The 23,995-nt window shown below is 42.7% G+C and overlaps 1 protein-coding gene across 1 annotated transcript in view; it reads right to left on the bottom strand.

The window, feature by feature from the left end:
* Positions 1-23,100, bottom strand: part of LOC124883259 (protein phosphatase 1H-like) — a 35,357-nt gene extending 12,257 nt beyond the window's left edge. The window contains exons 1-3 of the mRNA XM_047390277.1: positions 22,436-23,100; positions 12,226-12,415; positions 6,891-7,253 (exon numbers count right to left, since the gene is read on the bottom strand). Coding sequence (XP_047246233.1) covers positions 6,891-7,253; positions 12,226-12,415; positions 22,436-22,671 — 789 coding nt within the window. The 5' untranslated portion in view covers positions 22,672-23,100. The remainder of the gene's footprint in view (positions 1-6,890; positions 7,254-12,225; positions 12,416-22,435) is intronic.
* Between the last annotated feature and the right edge of the window lie 895 nt (positions 23,101-23,995).

The raw sequence follows: 23,995 nt of genomic DNA, 5'->3' as shown, positions 1-23,995 counted from the left end.
TATTCTGGGAGAGTACATTTTTTTAGCAAGGCATTAGTCAACAGTGAAATCTCTGTTAATATAGACATGTGTTTTGGCAACATTATCCTGTTGAATGAACAAACAGTGAACCATTCTCAGTTTTATGGCTGAGCCCACCTTACTTCAATTTAAATAAAAGAGTATGTTATTCAATGCGCTTAAACAAAGTTCCCAGAACCTTTGAAGAAGAAACAGGCCCACAGCATTCCAGATCCACTGCCTTACTTAATAGTGGGCATGACGTGCTTCCCCAAATATTCCTTTGTTTTTTACATTACACCCACCTGGTGTATTTGTTGCTAGAAAACTAAATGTTACCAAAGCACACTGATCTAGTTAAACCTCAGTTGTGATAGTAGGACAGAAAAGGCTTTTCTCTGGCATCCATTCCAAGCAACTTCTCTAGCAGTGAGCTGTGAAGGTTCTTCTCTGTCCCTTAATTTTCTCCCCACATTGCTTGGAAGTGGGATGAACTCCCAGTTGTAGAAATTGTTAAATTATTCAATAATAAATATCGCAACATTTCTGTGAGTAGTTATTTCCTTTAAGTGCAGCTGCAATTGCTTTAAATGATGCAGATATGATGTTCTATAAAAAATGTCACATTAAGTGCTTCTTTTCACTGAAAGAACAGTAAAGGTGGTGGTGGTGTGGTAATCCTGAAAAAAGCTTTACAGGGATATTAGTTTCTGTCTGTCTATAGCAAGGTACAGCCTTCCATTGCCATCTAGTGGGGGTAGAGCAGAAATGCACCTCCACTTTATTAAAAAAAAAACCCCAAACATAACAGTAAGTACAGCAAACCATTCCTAAAAAGGAAATCAAGAATTTCATCAGATTTGGAAAGTATGGAAATAAGCAGAAGCTACAAGTCAGCTCTCTAAATTAGATTTTAGTTTCTCTCAGTAAGCTGGAAGAGGGCAGGTTAATTAAACCACAGGACTGCTTCACTTGGGTGATAAACCATTGCAATGCATGCAGAATGCGGTTTATCATTGTCTCATAGAATTACACTTCTGAACAGGGGTATAATGTTGCTTTAAAATCATTCAGTAACTCTTTTCTGCCATCCTTGTTCAGATTCATTACATGAGATTACCCTTCAGCAGTTTGGAATTGAGAATGCTGCTGTTTGTTTAACCAAGGTCAGTATTATTTCTCTTAAAGCTACTCACCAGATCTTTTTGTAAAATAATTCAAACACCCTTAAGGTATAGCTTGTGACCTATAGAACAACATGTGATGGTCAGTTTCTTTATGTAATAAAGCCCTGTACTGGATAGTATCTTTAAATCAGTGTGGAACCAGAAGGGGGCAGTATTTCCAACTCTTCTTCACAACCTAACTGAACTTTCTTTGAATGTTACTGTATTTTATTGAATTGAAGTGTCACAATAACATAATTATAGCAGATAATTATCCATTTTGATTTTTCTGTACATTTTTAAGCCACAACAATTCTGTTCATGTCATCCAGTTTTACAAATCAGCTGGAATATCTGATTGCTGAATTTGATGATAATTTCAGTGTCTGAGCCATGAACTTATTTAAATCAACATGATCAGTTTCAGTCTAAGGTGCCAAAGATTTGCCTTAAATAAAGTGCACACCCACACTCATACAGGGCTTGGACAATGAAACTGAAACACCTGGTTTTAGACCACAATAATTTATTAGTATGGTGTAGGGCCTCCTTTTGCGGCCAATACAGCATCAATTCATCTTGGGAATGACATATACAAGTCCTGCACAGTGGTCAGAGGGATTTTAAGCCATTCTTCTTGCAGGATAGTGGCCAGGTCACTACGTGATACTGGTGGAGGAAAACGTTTCCTGACTCGCTCCTCCAAAACACCCCAAAGTGGCTCAATAATATTTAGATCTGGTGACTGTGCAGGCCATGGCAGATGTTCAACTTCACTTTCATGTTCATCAAACCAATCTTTCACCAGTCTTGCTGTGTGTATTGGTGCATTGTCATCCTGATACACGTCACCGCCTTCAGGATACAATGTTTGAACCATTGGATGCACATGGTCCTCAAGAATGGTTCGGTAGTCCTTGGCGCGCCCATCTAGCACAAGTATTGGGCCAAGGGAATGCCATGATATGGCAGCCCAAACCATCACTGATCCACCCCCATGCTTCACTCTGGGCATGCAACAGTCTGGGTGGTACGCTTCTTTGGGGCTTCTCCACACCGTAATTCTCCCGGATGTGGGGAAAACAGTAAAGGTGGACTCATCAGAGAACAATACATGTTTCACATTGTCCACAGCCCAAGATTTGCGTTCCTTGCACCATTGAAACCAACTTTTTTGCATTGGCATGAGTGACCAAAGGTTTGGCTATAGCAACCCGGCCGTGTATATTGACCCTGTGGAGCTCCCGACGGACAGTTCTAGTGGAAACAGGAGAGTTGAGGTGCACATTTAATTCTGCCGTGATTTGGGCAGCCGTGGTTTTATGTTTTTTGGATACAATCCGGGTTAGCACCCGAACATCCCTTTCAGACAGCTTCTTCTTGCGTCCACAGTTAATCCTGTTGGATGTGGTTCGTCCTTCTTGGTGGTATGCTGACATTACCCTGGATACCGTGGCTCTTGATACATCACAAAGACTTGCTGTCTTGATCACAGATGCACCAGCAAGATGTGCACCAACAATTTGTCCTCTTTTGAACTCTGGTATGTCACCCATAATGTTGTGTCCATTTCAATATTTTGAGCAAAACTGTGCTCTTACCCTGCTAATTGAACCTTCACACTCTGCTCTTACTGGTGCAATGTGCAATCAATGAAGACTAGTTACCAGGCTGGTCCAATTTAGCCATGAAACCTCCCACACTAAAATGACATGTAGTTTGAGATTGAAATTAACTCCTCCAAAAATCCAGGGATGATTTGTTGATGATTTGTGCATTGCTCAGGATGAGGGAGCCATGAGTCACAAGGCAAAACTGACCAGGAAAGTCAGATAACAGAACATATTTAGCGTCACACTTTAACTTATTAGGAGGGTCTATTCTCATGAAGAGGAGGAATGTAAGAGGAAGCCAATATACTGACCAACACAGAGGACTAAGAAAATAGGGAGGGGTCACCAAAGTTCAGGATTTAGCCCAGAATTTGATATAAAGCATGTAAACATGAATTAAAGAAATTAAGAAGAAATATCAAAACCGTAAATATGGATTTCTTTAGAAATGAACTAAATGTCATGTTAAACAAGCTTTTAAAATACTTGAAATCCTCTAATTAGTCATAAAGCTATACAATGGAAACATGAAAAAATGTAAAAGAACCAAATCATTGCTGAGATTAATGTGTTCTCAACAATAATTATACATAATTGTACATGATGGCGCCGCAGATGGTCGCCTCGGCGTGTTGGTGCGCATTGTTTTGTTTTGTTTTTTGCTTTAAAACAGTCTTCTGTGATGGTACCCGGAGCTCTCTCACCAGAGAAGAACTCATGAACATCAGGGCTACTACACCAGAGGAGTTATTTCCCACTTTTCTGCCTACTGCTCTGGAATTTTTGGACATTCTGGTCAAAGGTGCGCTCACCTTTGTTCACGCGGTGAAACGCCGGAAGAGAGGGAAACGGGCTGGGGTGCTGGTACGTCTTCGCCAGCGTGGACTACGAACACCGTTACCTGGAATATTTCTCTCTAACGTGCGCTCACTTCCCAACAAAATGGAGGAACTACAACTGCTGTTGGGGAAAAACAGGGACTTTTATTCATCGGCAGTTTTGTGCTTCACGGAGACGTGGCTGTGTGGATTAATACCGGACTCTGCGCTGCAGCTGGCAGGATTCCAGCTCTACAGAGCGGACAGAGACACGGAACTCTCCGGCAAAGCGAAAGGTGGAGGAATCTGTTTTTACCTCAACAGTGGTTGGTGCAACGACGTGACAGTGATTCAGCAGCACTGTTCTCCAGACCTGGAAGCCTTCATCTTAAACTGTAAGCCTTTCTATTCCCCCCGTGAGTTCGCTTCGTTCATCCTGGTCGGTGTCTACATCCCGCCGCAAGCTAACGTGCAGGTCGCACAGCGCATGCTCGCCGACCAGATACTGAGTGTGGAGCGGACCAACCCGGACTCCTTAGTTATCGTCGTTGGCGACTTTAACAAAGGTAATCTCACCCACGAACTCCCCAAATATAGACAGTTTATAAAATGTCCGACCAGAGAGGACAACATTCTGGATCACTGTTACACCACCATCAGAGACGCTTATCACGCCGTCCCACGTGCTGCACTGGGCCAATCCGACCACATCATGGTCCACCTGATTCCTGCATACAGGCAGAAACTAAAGCTCTGCAAACCTGTTGTGAGGACGACAAGGAAGTGGAGCAGTGAGGCTGTGGAGAATCTCCAGGCGTGTTTAGGCTGTACAGACTGGGATGTGTTCAGGACTACTACCAACAGTCTGGACGAGTACACAGAGGCTGTGACTTCCTACATCAGCTTCTGTGAGGACAGCTGTGTACCATCATGCACCAGGGTGAGTTACAACAACGACAAACCCTGGTTCACAGCTAAACTCAGAAGGTTAAGACTGGATAAGGAAAAGGCCTTCAGGAGTGGGGACAAAGACATATACAGAGAGGCAAAGTACAAGTTTGGCAAGGCAGTGAAAGAGGCCAAACGACTGTACTCTGAGAAGCTCCAAAACCAGTTCTCAGCCAACGACTCTGCGTCTGTCTGGAAAGGGCTCAAGCAAATCACCAACTACAAGCCGAAAGCCCCCCACTCCATCAACGACCGACGCCTCGCCAACGACCTGAACGAGTTCTACTGCCGCTTTGAAAGACAAAGGGACAGTCCTGCAACCATCTCCCACGACGCCCCCCAACAGCTGCAGCCACAATCCACCACCCCCATCTCTCCAACCTCAAGAGGGGCCTTGGCACCTCCAACCCCCACCCTGAAGTTCCCCCCCACCAGCCCCCTACCCACGCCGAGGACGGCTCTTTCCATCCAGGAGAGGGACGTCAACAAACTCTTCAGGAGACAGAACCCCCGGAAAGCTGCTGGTCCGGATTCTGTCTCACCAGCCAGCCTGAAGCACTGCGCTGATCAGCTGTCTCCAGTCTTCACAGACATTTTTAACACCTCACTGGAGACATGTCATGTGCCAGCCTGCTTCAAGTCCTCCACCATCGTACCTGTTCCCAAGAAGCCAAGGACCACAGGGCTTAATGACTTCAGACCCGTCGCCCTGACCTCTGTGGTGATGAAGTCCTTTGAGCGCCTTGTGCTCTCACACCTAAAAGACATCACCGACCCCCTCCTGGACCCCCTGCAGTTTGCCTACAGAGCCAACAGGTCTGTAGATGATGCAGTCAACCTAGCCCTTCACTTCATCCTCCGGCACCTGGACTCCACAGGAACCTACGCCAGGATCCTGTTTGTGGATTTCAGCTCTGCCTTCAACACCATCGTCCCAGTTCTGCTACAGGAGAAACTCTCCCAGCTGAGTGTGCCCGACTCCACCTGCAGGTGGATCACTGACTTCCTGTCTGACAGGAAGCAGCGCGTGAGGCTGGGGAAGCACGTCTCTGACTCCCTGACCATCAGCACCGGTTCCCCCCAAGGCTGTGTTCTCTCTCCTCTGCTCTTCTCCCTGTACACCAACAGCTGCACCTCCAGTCACCAGTCTGTCAAGCTTCTGAAGTTTGCGGACGACACCACCCTGATCGGACTCATCTCTGATGGTGATGAGTCTGCGTACAGATGGGAGGTGGACCATCTGTTGGACTGGTGCAGCCAGAACAACCTTGAGCTCAACGCTCTAAAGACAGTGGAGATGGTTGTGGACTTCAGGCAGAACCCAGCCCCACCTGCCCCCATCACCCTCTGTGACTCCACAATTGACACTGTGGAATCTTTCCGCTTCCTGGGAACCATCATCTCCCAGGATCTCAAGTGGGAGCCAAACATCAGCTCCCTCATCAAGAAAGCCCAGCAGAGGATGTTCTTCCTGCGGCAGCTGAAGAAATTCAACCTGCCAAAGACTATGATGGTGCACTTCTACACAGCCATCATTGAGTCCATCCTCACCTCCTCCATCACCATCTGGTACGCCGCTGCTACAGCCAAGGATAAGGGCAGGCTGCAGCGTGTCATTCGGTCTGCTGAGAAGGTGATTGGCTGCAGTCTACTGTCGCTCCAGGAACTGTACACCTCCAGGACCCTGAAGCGGGCAGGGAAGATTCTGGCTGATCCCTCCCACCCCGGTCACAGACTCTTTGAGACTCTCCCCTCTGGCAGGAGGCTGCGGTCCATCCGGACCAAAACCTCACGCCACAAGAACAGTTTTTTCCCATCTGCCACCAGCCTGGTTAACAAAGCCCGGAAACCACCCTGACACTGTCCCTTTCCCCCACACCCCCCCTTTTTTTGCTGACAGGACACCTGTAACCTGTAACTCTATGTGTTACATTAACGCTCAGCTTGGACTCCTGCTTTACTTGCACTGCTTTACTTGCACAATGATCACCTGCACTGTTGTATTGCTCTTGCATCTTATACTGCTCTATATTTACTCTCACTCACTTAAAACTGTGCACATATATTTATATTATATTGTAGATATGTTTATACTGTTTAATTTGTACTGTATTGCACCGACTACGCCAAAACAAATTCCTTGTATGTCCAAAAACGTACTTGGCTATAAAGCTTTTCTGATTCTGATTCTGATTCTGATGGTTTGGAAAAATATCATTATAATGTAGATTTTATTTTAATACATGCCTCATGATCTTAAGTTACAGCAACAAAAGAGATCAAAATGGAAAGAGATAAATTTAAGTTCCCTAAACGCCACCTAAACATTGTGCCCCATCACTCACCATCTCCTTGAAGGCATTCTCTATTGCTCCAACCACCAGGCTCTCGTGCTGAATCTTTTTCTCCATGTAGAAGCGTGGCGGAGGCGGGGTGCTGCACGGTGAGCTCGGGGAGCCTGTGGCCCCCCGCAGCGAGACAGCCCGGGTCAGGGCTTGGTGGGGTCCAGGGGGGTTTCCACTGCTGCTGTCGGGGTCCTCCCCCAGCACAGTAGGGGGCAGCGAGTGGAAGTTGCGCAGGATCTCTATGACTGATTGAAGCTGGCAGGCGATGTGGTGCTGCAGCAGGCGGGAGGCAACAACCGCCGCACCTGAGCCAGCGTGACCATCGAACAGTGCCCAATAGTGAAAAACGAGGCCTTCACTCTCCTGCAGATGAAAAAGAGTGCACTGAAATAGATAATATAGTGGTTTGCAAAAGTTTTTATACCTTTTGAACTTCCCGTCCTACATGTAAAACATTAGATGTGGTAGAAAACTAACAACCTAAACTCACCATCCCCATAGTGAAACATGGTGGGGAAAAGCAGGGAACATATAGCTGGCAGCCATGGCGATTCAAGATGGCGGCACCCAAGGTAGCCCTACCTAATGTATGTAAATTTAATCATTCATTCATCTTCTATACCGCTTATTCCATAGTGGGTCACGGGGCAGCTGGTGCCTATCTCCAGCAGTCTATGGGGGCGAGAGGCAGGGTACACCCTGGACAGGTCACCAATCCATCGCAGGGCAGCACAGAGACATACAGGACAAACAACCATGCACACTCTCATTCACACCTAAGGGCAATTTAAAGAGACCAGTTAACCTAACAGTCATGTTTTTGGACTGTGGGAGGAAACTGGAGTACCCTGTGAGAACCCATCCTTCCTGCTGCAAAGCAACAGTGCTACCAACTGTGCCACCATGCAGCCCAATTTAATCATTTTAATCCTTTAATCCTTGGGCATCTGAAGAGGTCTTATTATATTAGGTTTTGAAGTAAACATGATTCTGAATAAATCAGATGTTTTCTGCTGTTATATAAAGTTTCAGGTGTTAAATTCTGTTTTAAGTCACCCTCTTGAAATTGAAGTGGCCTCCACATTTTGTAATTTATTGCCTCTAGTAAGCTGTCATAGGTGGCAAAGGTATGATGCTGAACAGCTCAATAAAAACCTACTTCTGTAATAAAAAGGTTTCATGGATTTGAGTTTTTATTGAATTCACTGATTCCATTATTTTCCAGAATGGTGGGATAATTGCTTCCCTGGATCTTGGGGCTTGTAGTTTTGTTACAACTTACTAACATCTCAGTTCTTCAGCTGGAACTACAAATCACAAGAAAAAATGTTGGTCTACCAGATAAAGTCCCAATAACAAAGCAGTTTGCGTAATAATAGAGGGAAGGACAATGGAGCAAAGCACAATACACATGAGAAGAGGAAAGATGAACATATCAACAAAGGTATGCAGAAATCCTTGAGGTAATCCTGCTTAGCTGATATTAATGTAATTGTAATCTTGGAGGAGGTAGTAAGCGATGACTAATGCTGGCTGGCTGAATGTGTTGTGCAAGTGAGTTGTCTTCAGGAGGAGACCTGTCATGACTCATGCTTCCCAGCGCAGTGTGTGAACCGCTGAGGTTAAACCTCCACGTAGGAGCTGTTATCGTGTCTCTGATTTCAGGGAATGAAGCAGAGTGTAAATGTCCACTTGTATTACTATCTTTGGGTGGATTCAGACAATGCTGCTAATTTCTCACAGTTCTGTTGAGAGAACGACAGTTTTTTGACTGGAAAATAAGCTAGATGTTGCACTTATTCGACTTGAAGCAAGACAAGTTTTTTTCTGTAAACTGAGAGAAAACCTGCCAAGATTAGCCAAACACTTAGGCAAACCGCCTTGCATGAAAACGTTGTCAGCAGGAGCAAGAGCTGAGTGTATTAAATGTCTTGTGCTGAATCAGGTAGATGGTTCAGAAAATTATATTTTAGGTGACGTGTTTTCATAACATTATATCAAATTCAATTCAATTCAATTCAAAAATATTTTATTAATCCCAAAGGGGAGTTAAATGTTGTTATAACTCATATTATGTAGGTTTCTTCAAAGAGACGTTGTAGATGCTGATGGCTGTGGGCAGGAAGGATCTCCTGTAGCGCTCCGTCTTACAGCACATCTGAAGAAGCCTCTGACTGAAGACACTCTGTTGTTGTAGGACAGTCTCATGAAGAGGATGCTCAGGGTTCTCCATAATGTTCTTCATTTTATGAAGAATCCTTCTTTCCACAATGATCTCCAGAGGTTCCAGAGGAGTCCCCAGAACAGAGCCAGCCTTCTTTATCCTCTTGTTGAGCTTTTTTAAGTCCCTGGCTCTGATGCTGATTCCCCAGCAGATGATGGCAGAAGAGATCACACTTTCCACAACAGACTTATAGAAGATATGCATCATCTTGCTGCAAACACCAAAGGACCTAAGCTTCCTCAAGAAGTACAGTCTGCTCTGTCCCTTCTTGTAGATGGCTTCACAGTTGCATCTCCACTCTAGTCTGTTGTCCAGGTGAACACCGAGGTATTTATACTCCTCCACCACCTCCACTTCTTCTCCCATGATAGAAATAGTTTTTGACTTATTCCTGTTTCTCTTAAAATCTACAATCATCTCCTTTGTTTTAGTCACGTTCAAAATGAGATGATTGTTTCCACACCATGCCACAAAGCGGTCCACCACCTTCCTGTACTCAGCTTCTTGTCCATCTCTGATCCACCCCACGACTGCAGAATCATCCGAGTATTTCTGCAGATGACAGGAGTCTGTCTTGTACTGGACGTCTGAGGTGTACAGAGTGAAAAGGAATGGTGAGAGTACAGTTCCCTGTGGTGCTCCTGTGCTGCTGACTACCTGGTTAGACTCACAACCCTTCAGTCTCACAAACTGTGGTCTGTTTGTCAGGTAGTCTTTGATCCAGGAGATTGTTGAGGCCTCCACCTGAGTCTTCTGGAGTTTCCGACAAAGCAAATCAGGTTGGATTGTATTAAATGCACTGGAGAAATCAAAGAACATGATCCTCACAGTGCTGCTGGCTTTGTCCAGATGACAGTGGGTTTGTTGAAGCAGGTGTATGATGACATCTTCAACTCCCAACTCCACAGCGATAAACAAACTGAAGGGGGTCCTGATGGTTTACTGTTTGCTTACTCAGGTGGGCCAACAGGAGTCTCTCTAGGACTTTCATGATGTGGGATGTCAGGGCAACAGGTCTATAGTCATTGAGGACTGATGGGTGAGTTTTCCTTGGTACCGGAACAAGACAGGAGGTCTTCCACAACACCGGAACCTTCTTCTGGGCCAGGCTAAGGTTGAAGAGGTGCTGCAGAATCCCACAGAGCTGCTCTGCACAGGCCTTCAGGACCCTAGGGCTGACACCATCTGGACCTGCAGTCTTATTCCGATTCAGTCTCTCCAGTTGTCTCTTCACTTGACTTCTTGAGATACACAGGTGGAAGGGGGAAGCATCAGCATCTTCTGATATGGTTGAAGGCAAACAGGTAGAAGCAGAAGGGTCTACGGCTGAGGTGGAAGATAAAAAATGTGAGGTGTTACTGGACAGCTGTGGGTCCTGTGGGTCAAAGGAGGGTGGAGTGTCTGTTTGGCTGTGAGCAGGAGAGGAGGATGTGAAGCTTGTTTCTGAACTGAACCTATTGAAGAATGTGTTCAGTTCATTGGCTCTGTCCAGACCCTCATTGGTCCGATCATCCCTCTGCCTGAAACCCGTGATCTTCTTCATCCCTGTCCACACATCTCTGATATTGTTTTGCTGGAGCTTGCTCTCCAGCTTCTTCTTGTACACCTCCTTGCTGTCTCTTATCTTGACTTTAACTTGCTTCTGTAAACTCCTCAATAATTCTCTGTCTCCCTCTCTGAAGGCTATTTTTTTCTTGTTAAGCAGGTCCTTCAGGTCACTGGTGATCAAGGTTTGTTATTGGGGAAGCATCTCACGGTTCTGGTGGGGATGATGTTATCCACACAGAAGTTTATATAGTCGGTTACACACTCAGTCATGGCATTGATGTCCTCACCATGTTGCCAGCACAGTGCGTTCCAGTCTGTAGCCTCAAAGCAACCTTGCAGAGCTTCTTCAGCTTCCTGTGACCATTTTCTCACAGTCCTCTTTATTACAGGTTGTCTCTGAACAAGGGGCTTATATTTCGAGCAGAGAAAAACAAGATTGTGATCTGATTTGCCTAGAGGAGGTCTCGCTGTAGAGATGTATGAGTCCTTGACATTTGCATAAAACAAATCCAATGTTTTGTTTTCTCTGGTAGAGCAGCTGACAAACTGTTGAAACGTTGGAAGTGTAGCAGAGAGTGAAGCATGGTTAAAATCACCAGAAATTGCCACAAAAGCATTGGGGTTTTGTGTCTGTAGCTTAGCAACTACTGAGCTGATGGCATCACATGCAGTGTCGGCAACAGCGGAAGGTGGAACATAAACTGTTGCCAAAATAACACTGGTGAACTCTCTGGGTAAATAATATGGACGAAAACTTACTGCCAACAGTTCAATATCTGGACTGCAGAGATGACACTTCACAGTAACATGTCCTGGATTACACCATCTGTTGTTCACAAGTACTGCCAGTCCACCTCCTTTACATTTGCCACTCATTAAATCTGTCTGCTCGTATGGTTAAAAAGCCCGGCAGAGAGACGCTGGAGTCGGGGATATGATCCTGCAGCCATGTCTCAGTAAAACACATGATACTGCATGCCCGGTACTCTGGCTGGGTCCTTTGTAGGGCTTGGAGTTCATCCAACTTGTTTCCCAATGATCTCACATTGCCCATCATAATCGACGGAAGAGATGGTTTGAACTTCCTCCTTCTCTCTCTTCTCATAGCTCCTGCTCTGCATCCACGGCATCTCCTTTTCAACTCATCAGCGATTTGGGGTTGTAGTTGAAGTATTATTTGAGATTTTGAGATATTAATCAGCTGCTCCCGGTTGTAAGAAACAACCCCGCTGCCATGGCAATGCATCATAACAAATGTCCAAAAATACAAAGTATTAAGAAAAAACCTCCAAGCTGCACAGCATCTGACACCGGAGAGGACAGTTGTCCAAAAAAAATCAACTGTATCCACCACAAGAGGAATAGTTCCCAAAAAAGAATAAATCAGAATCAAAAGTAACAGAGCTACTCCAACCTGCTGCCACCTTGAGCGGCGCAATTCTAGAATATATAGTATTATAATATAATATTATAGAAGCTTTCTTTACTAAGTTAGCAATGTACTGAGGCTGAAATTTCTTCTTTGGAGGAGAACTGCACGTTTCTTTGTATCTATGTTCTTACCTCGCCCATCATGTTGTGTTCTGGGGGGAGCCCCAGGGCCTCGCCATTGGGCAGCGAGTTGCGTCTCTTGTCCATTGGGTTCTTGCTGGGTGTAGACGGGGGACAGTAGCTCATCGGTCTCCTTCGAGCCACAACCACCTCGCAGCAGGCCTGGTCCTCATTCAGCGCACTCTTACCAGCATTGATAACCCTGAAAAAAAGGGCATGATGTAGAGGGTTTAGGAGACATTTAACTGCAGGCTTGGCCACAGCCTTTCTCAGAACGGGGTTGAAACATCCAACTTTATCCAATCCAACTTTATTTATAAAGCACTTTTGCACCACAGCAGACCAAAGGGCTGTACAGAAACTAGATTCAACACAGCTCATAATTCAAACAAAAACACAGCTAATTCAAACAAAACACAACACCTTACACAATGTCAAAAGCCAAAGAAAACAAGTAGGTTTTAAGACGCGTTTTAAAAACAGACAGTGAAGGGGACTGTCTGAGTTGGAGGGGCAGCTCGTTCCAAAACTTAGGAGATGTAGCAGCAAAAGATCGATCTCCTTTTAGTTTAAGTCTGGTCTTACCGACCCTCAGGAGCAGTTGATCAGCTGATCTAAGGGAGCGGGAGGGATTATAGGGATGCAGCAGATATTTAAATCTCCATTTTTTTTCACAGATCACAGATGGCTGTTTGTGGAAGTTCACAGCAATTACTTAGTTACAAACTTTGTATTTGTTGGAAGCAGCTGCCTCTGTCAACTTCATGCTTGTGATCAAGGTCAAACTGTGTTCATTTGTTCTATTGCTCTGTTGTGAATGTCTCCCATAACAATTTTGTTTAAGTTGCATGGATGACCATGACCTCTCACATGCAGAACTTTGAATATACATGCTTAAAAGATTTTTTACGTCTTACTTAGCTACATTTCAATTACACAGCTTTACACACTATTATTTTACTACATATGTTTACTTCTCTTTAGGTGAGGAAGTGAAGCACATTTTGTGTGTCTAACTGTATCCGAGTAGTTAAATAAGTATTAAATTAATTAATCAGTAAAAATAATCAGCGTGCCCTCCTGTTGGAGCCACTTCAAGCACAGCATCCTGAGGTGAGTGATTCTTCATCGGTACAGGCAGAGGGTCTGCATAGTGTAACATAACATCAAATAATATTATCAGTTAACTGCTGCCACACTGGCTTGTACTTCGTACCAGGGGAGCATATTTGCAATATACTTATTGTCTCTAGGACTGCACAGTAGATCAGTTGTTAGCCCTGTTGTTTCACAGAAAGAAGAATCTGGGTCTCTTCCTTCCACAGTCCAGAACTATGTATTTTATGGTTAACTGGTTTCTAATCTGAGTGAGTGTAGGTGTGGATTTTTTTTTTTCTGTGCTGGACTGTGATGGACTGACAACCTTTCCAGGGTGTATCCAACCTCTTGCCCAGTGACTGCAGGGAATTGGCAGTAGCCCCCTTGTGAACCTGCATAGATAGGTGGGCGTGTTGGCAAAACGTAGTTTATGTGTCAGAAAGGCAACGATGGATGTAAAATGATATAAACCCAATATCCAAAGTTAACTCTAGTTGTGGGTGTTTGACCTCCCAAGGAACACAATTATTTTGGATCCCTATGATCCCTGTGTGATAATATACAGCTGCTATTACAATACGAAAAAAGGCTATAGGCCAAGACATGAAAACATTCAATTAAAACACAACCACCTTTAGAGTGTTGGATTCCGAGAATATAATCCAACGATTCAAGGTAAACACTAAAACTGCAGAAATTAGTTTTAACAGCCCTTGAAGTGTCATTAGACTTTGAAAAACCAGCTCAAAATAGCCAGTTTAATTAGGCTCAAGAAAAGGATGAAGAGAAGGGAGACCAGTGTGTCTGACAGACATATCTGGAGGCTGTTGTCGAGTGTGATTGTGTGAAATTGGCAGGTCTATTTATAGACATAAACTGTGGGTTGTTTTCTGCTTGGCAGGGTCCATGTCTGCCCCTTAACCCAAAGATCTGTCAGCTTCAGATAGAAATAGAGATAATCGGAGGCAGTTGGCATGAAAATCCATATGTCCTGATGAATTTTCATCTGAAGTTCAACAGTTTTTTGACTACTTTAGCATAACAAAATAGTTCAATTTTAGCGCACAAAATAAAATATATGTAGATTTTCTTTGTGCAGGTCCAGTTTGTTCTTTGCAGATATTCCTGGCAAGACTTTTGTAGTGTCCGGTGAATATTGTATGATTTGTCAATACTTTGAAGTTGGCTTGGCCCTATGAGGACTATGGTTCACCAGACACAAAAATCAACCGTCTTCCAGGGCTATCTCTGTCACCAGATCTAAATCCAATAAAATACCTGAGGACTGAGCTGGAATTGTTTGAGTTTGTGAACGTGTCTGACGGGCTTTGCCACAATGACTCAGCTCTGCTCTCAAAACAGTGGAAAATTCCTTCTGAATTTTATCATATATCATATTATCTGCTGTAAACAAATAGAAATGTGATATGTGTGTTGTAGGAAGGATGTGAAAAATATGTAGGGTAAAGATGAAAAAAAAAAACAATAAGAAATGAAAAAGTCACACTTTGTACATCTAAACACTGAATGAAAAACCATTCTTCCCATATATGGCAATAGTTTAATAACTCAGCTGTGATGCACTGAATCTGGTGCCATTGTTTGCACGCAACTGGAAGTATTCCCACAACTCTTTTGTCCTCATTTCACCATTTGCAAGAAGAATGACATCTCCCTGCCAATCAAATTTTTGTTTCACTCAAAACAATTAGCTTTTCTCCCAATAGGAAACAAATCTCATTTTCTGCACTATTTTGAGGCGTGCCATGCTTCTTTTTTTTACCTCGGCATATAATTCTGAGCCAGACAGCAGCAGCTAGATGTAAAATGTATTTTAGGTAAACGAAGAAGCTGCAAATTACAATTACAACAAATGCAACCCTGAAGAAATTACGATACCCAATAAAGGTCTGTATATTTTTATATATATGGACATTTTTCAACTTTAAACACAGTGAACAGTAATACAAATAAACAAAGATTTTAAAATTCTCTAGTGAAAAATTGATTAGGACACACTAACATTTATACCCACATTCAAACAACTGCCAACATGCCCAGGTCTCGCAAACCAAGCAATTTCACCCTGAAAGCAGACCGCAAGATGCTAAAAGTACTCTCTAGAAACCGTAACAAGTCTGTACAGGACCTACAGCAGGCTGTGGAGATTGTGAAGGTGCATCCCTGTACATTCCCAAAGAAGCTGCAGGTTAACTTTCATTGGTAATGTTTAAAGAGGAAACCTTTGCTCTCTAAGGCACTCGTGAAGGCCAGACTAAATTTTGTCAAAGATAACATAGACAAAGATAAGGACTTCTGGAATAATGTTGTTCAGACTAAATTATTCAGGCACCAGAACAGAGAACCCTTTTGTCAAATATTAAATATAGCATTCCAGGAAAATAACGCATTTCAACTGTGAAGCATGAAGGTGGAAATGTCTTGGTTTGAGGAATCCTTTTAGAAAAAGACAACATGGATTCAAAGGTTTATCAGTATTTTCTGGCATTCAACCCCATAATTAGTCTCAAAAGTTTTAAAAACCAACTGCAGGGGTCGGCGCTGGTGGTGTAAGGGTTAAGCGCGCGACCATGTGCAGAGGCTATAGTTGTCAATGTGGCTGTCCTGGGTTTGAGTCCCAGACCTGGCAACCTTTGCTGAATGTCTCCCCCTCTCTTTGCCCTCTTTCCTGTCTATCTACTGTCAAAAAATGAAAAATTCCACTAGTGCCACAAAAAGAAAATATATTAAAAAAAAAAAACTGCAGGCTTTTTTGTCAACCAATTCTATAACTGTGACTGCACATCACTGGATAGAAGTAGACTGTAAGTGGGAGGTTCAAAGGTTTAGGCATTTCGTCTACACAAAAATTGATTGTTTTTGTTCATTTGGCCCCATTTCCCCACAATTTTTTCCAGTTTTCCCTCTTTTTCCTTACTTTGGGCAGTTGCAAGGCGAGATGAAAAGAATGAAGTTGGTTGTTCAGTCATGAAGTTGTTTCAGAAATATATTTAAAAGGGTATCAGTTTGTATTATGTACGTGTATAAATATATGTAGAAAAGTAGGTAATCATTTAAAACATAAGTGAAGAAAGTTATACCCACGGTCGGTAAAATGTTAATCTATTGGGATTATGAATCTGAGAATATTATTTAATATTTAATATTAATATTTAAATATTTTATCAAATAATATTTCGGTCTGTTAAGGGTTGTTCTGTGAATACCAGCCCAGTAAGGCGATGGTATTAGGACAAAATAGAAAGGTGTGAGACGAGCTCTGACATTATTGAACAGCAAAACTCTGCACATATATGGAATGAATTCACACAATTTCTTAAAATACAAGAATTTATTAACAAATAAGTCAACTCAAAGTCAAACATATTTCAATCAACAAACTCTTTACTATGCTAAAACAATCCAACTAAACTACCTAGCAGAATTAAAGAATAACAAAGATTAATGGGCTATGTACAATATAAACAAGTTGATTAAAGATGACTGAAACCATGACCAAAAGAGTGATGCAACATTACCATGCAATGTTATTTATGTTTGAGAACCAAGGATTATCTTGAAGAATCTGGATATTAAGTTAAGTTAGTCTTGGAACCAACTTAGGCAATAATCAACATACCTTTAGACAACCATTCACAATGCAAGATCAGATAAAATATTATTTTAATAAAATAATGTTTTAAATAATGATCTGCTGAATAAAACCAACCTTCTGGATGACCATTTCTCAACGGTGTCTAATTAGCTGCGGTTATTTATTGAAATAATATTTGAAGAAATATTATTAAGGGAATATTTTGGAAAAGAGCCAAATCTTTCTGGAGAAATGTGGCTTAATGTTGTTTACTTAGTTATCAAATTTAGTAGAATGATGTTAGGGAAATATTATTTACTGGATTGAAAATCTAACATTTCTGGGTAAATATTATTTAGCAGCAAGCACATGTCCTTAGCTGTTAGCAGTTAAGCTAACAAAGAAGCTGCTAGCTTAGCACCAGATTCAAACACACCTTTAAAATTACCGTTAATAAAAGGGTTAAAATGCATAAGTGCGGACGGCGCGTTATGATCAATCTTCTGTTTAAAATCACCCTTTAATAAAGTTTGTCTTAACTTTAAAAACACACAAAGAACACAACCTGAGCACGTCTGCTGCAGATAGTCTGCTAGCACCAAGATAGCTGAGTTCAACACAAACAAAACCAAACTTCATAAAATGAAAAACGTTTAGATCATTTCAATCTAAATCACTTCTTTATTATTCTGCTCTGCCCAAACCTAACCTCATGAACTGTAGTGAGGAACGTTGTCCAAGCGATGATGAAGTTTGAAGAGAGCTCTGTGAACAAAGGGTTAGCTTCCAGCTAACCTCCGTAGCTCTGGCTGGAAGACGGCTTGTTCTGTCCGCTGACCACACTGCACGTTAACTGCCGTAATGCAGCTACTCGTTTGTCCTCCTCTCAGGCAAGAAAACCTGCTTCACTCGGCTTGTAGAGACAGCGTCTCTGCAGGGACTTCTCTGGGGCACCGTTTGCTTCTGCAGGCCTCAGAGAGAAAGTCAAGCCAGGCGTGTACCTTAATTCCTGTTTTTATGAATGAATACTGGGTACACAAACAGTTATTCACTCATACTTAACTTGTGCATATGATCGCGTGATCTTATGACACTCTTGAATCCAGTTGAAGACTTATGTCTTTTTACCAGCAAAGAGACATCAGCGCGCTTGTCTCCCCTATCCGGTCCCTTTCAAAGGCCGTGTGGAAGAGAGCAGATGTAGCAACAGCTGTGCTTTTATTTGGGCAGTGGCGTCACAGGAAGTCTGCAGTTTTCCCGTTTCATGGCGGTGCCGGAAGAAGGTCAATGCACTTTATTTTGAAAAGTTCCAGAAGAGTTAGTACCGGAGTTTTAATGTTGAAATCCATGGCTGGGTCCCAACACATCCAATCAGGCTTTAAACAAAAGAACCTGAAACCTGAAATGTGACAATAACCAAAAAGCTACGAGTAAATCCACCGAGTACAGGCTGAGAGGTATGGTAGGCCCCTCAAACATCTCACAGTTGAAAGTGAGGAGGGGGCAAACTTTCCTCAGGGGATCAGATAACTTTTCCCTTTTACCATCTCTATCTTCTACACTGTATAGAGATGTGCTTTAGTTTTGATTATTGCATGCATAGTAAAAATCAAATAAATTAACAGTTTCTACATGATCTATGGAAGAAGAGTCCTTATCCTGTTTCTAGAGCTGAAGCAGCAGCCATCCCGCGTCTCGTTTAGTGCTGCTTCTGCAACCCGTGTCAACGTGTCTTTCACTACGTCTACCCCGGTTTGCACCTCAGTGCCTTCTTATCTGCAGGACAGCTGAAGCCAGCATACAGTGCCAATCACGACTAGCACTGTGTGCTATGCCTCTGGGTTGTGGTGCAGAAAACCTGTGGGTGATGAGCAAATGCAGTCAAAGGTGCCAGGTGGTGAGTAATATACCAATTCCCTCAAATGTACACTATGTAATATAATTATAGAGCATGGTTTTAGTTCCTCAATAAAAATAACTTAAGCAATTTAAAATACAGATGAGATGTTGACTTTAAATCCAAGAGGTAAAATGGTTTCTGTAAAGACAATGAAAACAGCTTTAATTACAGATAAATGCTTATCTGGACTGAACTCATTACCTACAACAATCCACTCGAGACCCGTCATCGCTTTTCTGAGGAGCACTGTGGGACGAGTGTGTGTTAAATTAAGGAAAAGACAGCGAAAGGCTGTGAGATGTTTGAGGGGCCTACCATACCTCTCAGCGAAAGGCTCTAAATTGCTATATCGAGCAATTTAAATAATTTCCTGAAATTTGCAAGCTCTTTTGTGTTGAGTAGAACGTTACAGAAACATTCTTCAACTGTTGAAACTACCCTCGAGCCACTAAAGATTGTTGTAGGTCAGGAATTGGTAGCGATTTGTCTCCAAAGGTGCAAGGCTGGACAAATTTCCAAGAATAGTGGGTGTTCAAGACAAATTTGAAACTAGTGTTCCACCCTAATGTTCATTACAATAATTATCTATCTAATTTTCTACCACACGGCCATAGTTATCAAATACAGGTCCTTCTCAAAATATTAGCATATTGTGATAAAGTTAATTATTTTCCATAATGTCATGATGAAAATATAACATTCATATATTTTAGATTCATTGCACACTAACTGAAATATTTCAGGTCTTTTATTGTCTTAATACGGATGATTGTGGCATACAGCTCATGAAAACCCAAAAATCCTATCTCACAAAATTAGCATATTTCATCCGACCAATAAAAGAAAAGTGTTTTTAATACAAAAAACGTCAACCTTCAAATAATCATGTACAGTTATGCACTCAATACTTGGTCGGGAATCCTTTTGCAGAAATGACTGCTTCATTGCGGCGTGGCATGGAGGCAATCAGCCTGTGGCACTGCTGAGGTCTTATGGATGCCCAGGATGCTTCGATAGCGGCCTTTAGCTCATCCAGAGTGTTGGGTCTTGAGTCTCTCAACGTTCTCTTCACAATATCCCACAGATTCTCTATGGAGTTCAGGTCAGGAGAGTTGGCAGGCCAATTGAGCACAGTGATACCATGGTCAGTAAACCATTTACCAGTGGTTTTGGCACTGTGAGCAGGTGCCAGGTCGTGCTGAAAAATGAAATCTTCATCTCCATAAAGCTTTTCAGCAGATGGAAGGATGAAGTGCTCCAAAATCTCCTGATAGCTAGCTGCATTGACCCTGCCCTTGATAAAACACAGTGGACCAACACCAGCAGCTGACACGGCACCCCAGACCATCACTGACTGTGGGTACTTGACACTGGACTTCTAGCATTTTGGCATTTCCTTCTCCCCAGTCTTCCTCCAGACTCTGGCACCTTGATTTCCGAATGACATGCAGAATTTGCTTTCATCCGAAAAAAGTACTTTGGACCACTGAGCAACAGTCCAGTGCTGCTTCTCTGTAGCCCAGGTCAGGCGCTTCTGCTGCTGTTTCTGGTTCAAAAGTGGCTTGACCTGGGGAATGCGGCACCTGTAGCCCATTTCCTGCACACGCCTGTGCACGGTGGCTCTGGATGTTTCTACTCCAGACTCAGTCCACTGCTTCCGCAGGTCCCCCAAGGTCTGGAATCGGCCCTTCTCCACAATCTTCCTCAGGGTCCGGTCACCTCTTCTCGTTGTGCAGCGTTTTCTGCCACACATTTTCCTTCCCACAGACTTCCCACTGAGGTGCCTTGATACAGCACTCTGGGAACAGCCTATTCGTTCAGAAATTTCTTTCTGCGTCTTACCCTCTTGCTTGAGGGTGTCAATAGTGGCCTTCTGGATAGCAGTCAGGTCGGCAATCTTACCCATGATTGGGGTTTTGAGTGATGAACCAGGCTGGGAGTTTTAAAGGCCTCAGGAATCTTTTGCAGGTGTTTAGAGTTAACTCGTTGATTCAGATGATTAGGTTCATAGCTCGTTTAGAGACCCTTTTAATGATATGCTAATTTTGTGAGATACGAATTTTGGGTTTTCATTAGCTGTATGCCAAAATCATCCGTATTAAGACAATAAAAGACCTGAAATATTTCAGTCAGTGTGCAATGAATCTAAAATATATGAATGTTAAATTTTCATCATGACATTATGGAAAATAATGAACTTTATCACAATATGCTAATATTTTGAGAAGGACCTGTAGATCACCAACAATGCCAGAATTTATGAAGCAATGCCTTCAATATTTGAGATTATGTAAATGCTTACTGTTCTAACTAATGGAACACCTTTTAGAAACATTTTGTTCTTTTTTCAAAACAGGTCTGTACCACTGTTAGCATGCTTGGTTAAAATCGGTCTGTCTAAACACAGTAATAGGCTTTTGGTTTATTACAAACGGACACTGGAAACAAAACAATATTCACATCTTAACTCTTGGTTAAAATATTCAACATTCAGGCCCACTCAATACAAACATGGATATTTATGCAAAACTGAACATTTGCACCTGCCATCCATAAACGTTTTATGAGACGTATTCACATGGACTGTTTATTTGGACCCAAGTCCTTAATTAATAGCAGATTTTCTTCTGCCCTACATTTAGCTTCATGCATATTCTCATTGATTTTGGCCAGATTCCTTGTACCTGCTAAAACAAGCCTCACCACATCATGATGCTGCCATCACTAAGATTTGCAAAACGTTAAACTTTAAACTTAGCATCTCTTACATGTTTGCATTGTCAGATACATAGCTTTTGAAAAACTTTAAATGCTATTTCTTATGGCTTCTTCTTGCCACTGTTCCATAAAGCCCAGATATATAAATAGCTGTTGTGTTGACAGATTCTCCCACCTAAGTTGTCGATCTCTGCAGCTCCTCCAGAGTTACCATGGCAGCTTCTGTTAATGCTTTGCGCGCCTGGCCTGTCAGTTCAAAATGAGGTCCATGACTCTGTAGGTTTGCACTTGTGCTGTATTCTTTATGTTCATATAATAGATTGAACAGATTATTTAGGGCTGATGAATAATGCACACCTTGCCTTACTGATGTTTAATTTGTACAAAAACATGTATTTTTTACCTTCCACTTCTGAATTATGCTCTACTTTGTGTTTATCTAACAAAGAAACAAATCCCTATAAAATTGACTGAAATATGTAGCTGTAGTATGGCAAAAAGGTGAAAACATTTAAGGGTCACAAATACTTTTGCAAATGCACAGTTGATGCTGGTAGAAACTGAAATTTAAAGAATAAAAAAAAATCAGTGCAGGTCAGAGTTTAGGTCTGTAGTCACTCACTGGCTTAAACAGATCTCTGTTGGCGACTACTTCCTAGTTCTGCTGGGAGAACATAGACCATCCTCTTGCATGTGAAAACCAGCTGGTGCTCACTGAGGGATGTGATCCTGTGGATGAACTGCACTCAGTGACAGGTGCAGGGGGTGAATGGATGTGGGTCACAACAGGTGCAGCCTGATCCCTGGTTTCCTGCAGCTTTATGTCAACCGGAGCCTCTAACACCCAGTGTATTCACTAAGATTCTCACAAAGAACATGGGACCTGCTTTGAGCTCAGCTGTACTACTTACTCAGCGTATCCGGTGGCCCACGGTAATCTCCTGGTTTCCTTAAGGATGAGGATGGGCCGAGCTATGTGGTCCGCGGAGCACTCGATTTCATCCGCGGACAGTCCTAGGAACTCAGGTCTCATATAAGGGAATTTCAGCGGCAAATCCGAAGACGAATTCCCACCCCCACCTGAGCTTCCCCCGGTCATAATTCCACCCATGAACCCTGCCACGGCCGACTTGACCCGCGTGAGCATGTTGTTGCCGCCGCGCCGCGGCGTTGTGTCCGTCGGCCGGTGCGCGGCGCCGCGGCTCCCTTTTCCCGGATTGCCCCCCAGCTCGTCCGCGCTGCTGCTCGTCGACAGGGCTCAAAAGGAAGCGGGGGACGCAGAGGAGGAGATGGAGGAAGCTCCTCTGATGGTTAAAGTTTCATTGATTCAGAGCAGAAAACAAGCCGCCACCGGGCATGGAAATAATAACAACAGCGATGCTGCTGATGCGCCTCCATAGAGAGTCAGTGATAACAGCGTGAACGCGGAAATACAGTGGAGATTAAAGGGTCACGTGATGCACCCATGGCTGAGCGCTGCAAAAAAACACTCTCCGCCATGCAAAAGCTGCAGGCATTGTAGTGTAACCTACATTTGACGTAGTAATTACATTTCATTTTTGTTAATTATTCATAGCATTAATGACATAATGATAAAAACCTCCACAATGCTACGATTATTGTCAATAATATTATATACCACTATTTGTATTATTCCAATAGCAGTGGGATTTAAAAGCATGTCGAATCCTTTCTGTGGGTTAGACTTAAAGGCTATCTTTTTGTAGTGCAGAGTGAGCAGCTTAAAGGACTAGGCAGCAAGTTAAAGGTAAATCAGTCCCCTGACAGCCTGAGGACTCCCACAGTGCACACTGACAGTAAATATCAGAATTTCAATGCATTATGTGAGTATCACTGACACTTTTAGGATGATCTGAAAAATTTAAGCCGTTTACATCATAAATATACAAACTCACTGTCATTCCTGTCAGTTTTTCAATGACCATTGGTTTAGGTCCACATTATCTAGGACAAATGTATTTATATATCAAAATTAGGTGAAGTTATTCATGTTTTTGTAAATCATGTCTCTTGTAATCAAAAAAGGCGGTCAATTTGTTTTACTATTCCTATCCTACAGTGCCTTGCAAAATTATTTTTTTTCATATCTGTTCACTGTAGAAGCACAAACTCCAGTTTAATTGATTGAAATTCTATGCAAGAGACCAGCATGAAATAGAGCATAATTGTGAGGTAGAAAGAGATAATATAATTAAAAAAACATTCTTGTAGCAAAACGACATAAGAGCAGAGTCCGCTTGAAACGAATTGCCTTCAGACATCACTTTATAAGAAAATAAAGTCCATCTTTGTGTAATTTAATGCCAAAACACACATTTCTCCTTTCAAAATTCATACTTTTCCAGACTCAGACTTGTAGATATATCTGTCTGTTTTTATATTACAGTTGACATTTGAGTACTAAACATTCACACTGAGTCTGCATGTTCTAAGGGTCCTAATGACACTGA

This window comes from Girardinichthys multiradiatus, chromosome 17 (genome assembly GCF_021462225.1).
Source record: "Girardinichthys multiradiatus isolate DD_20200921_A chromosome 17, DD_fGirMul_XY1, whole genome shotgun sequence".
NCBI lineage: Eukaryota > Metazoa > Chordata > Actinopteri > Cyprinodontiformes > Goodeidae > Girardinichthys > Girardinichthys multiradiatus.
Note: the sequence above shows the minus strand (reverse complement) of the source record. Positions and strands in the feature narration are given on the sequence as shown.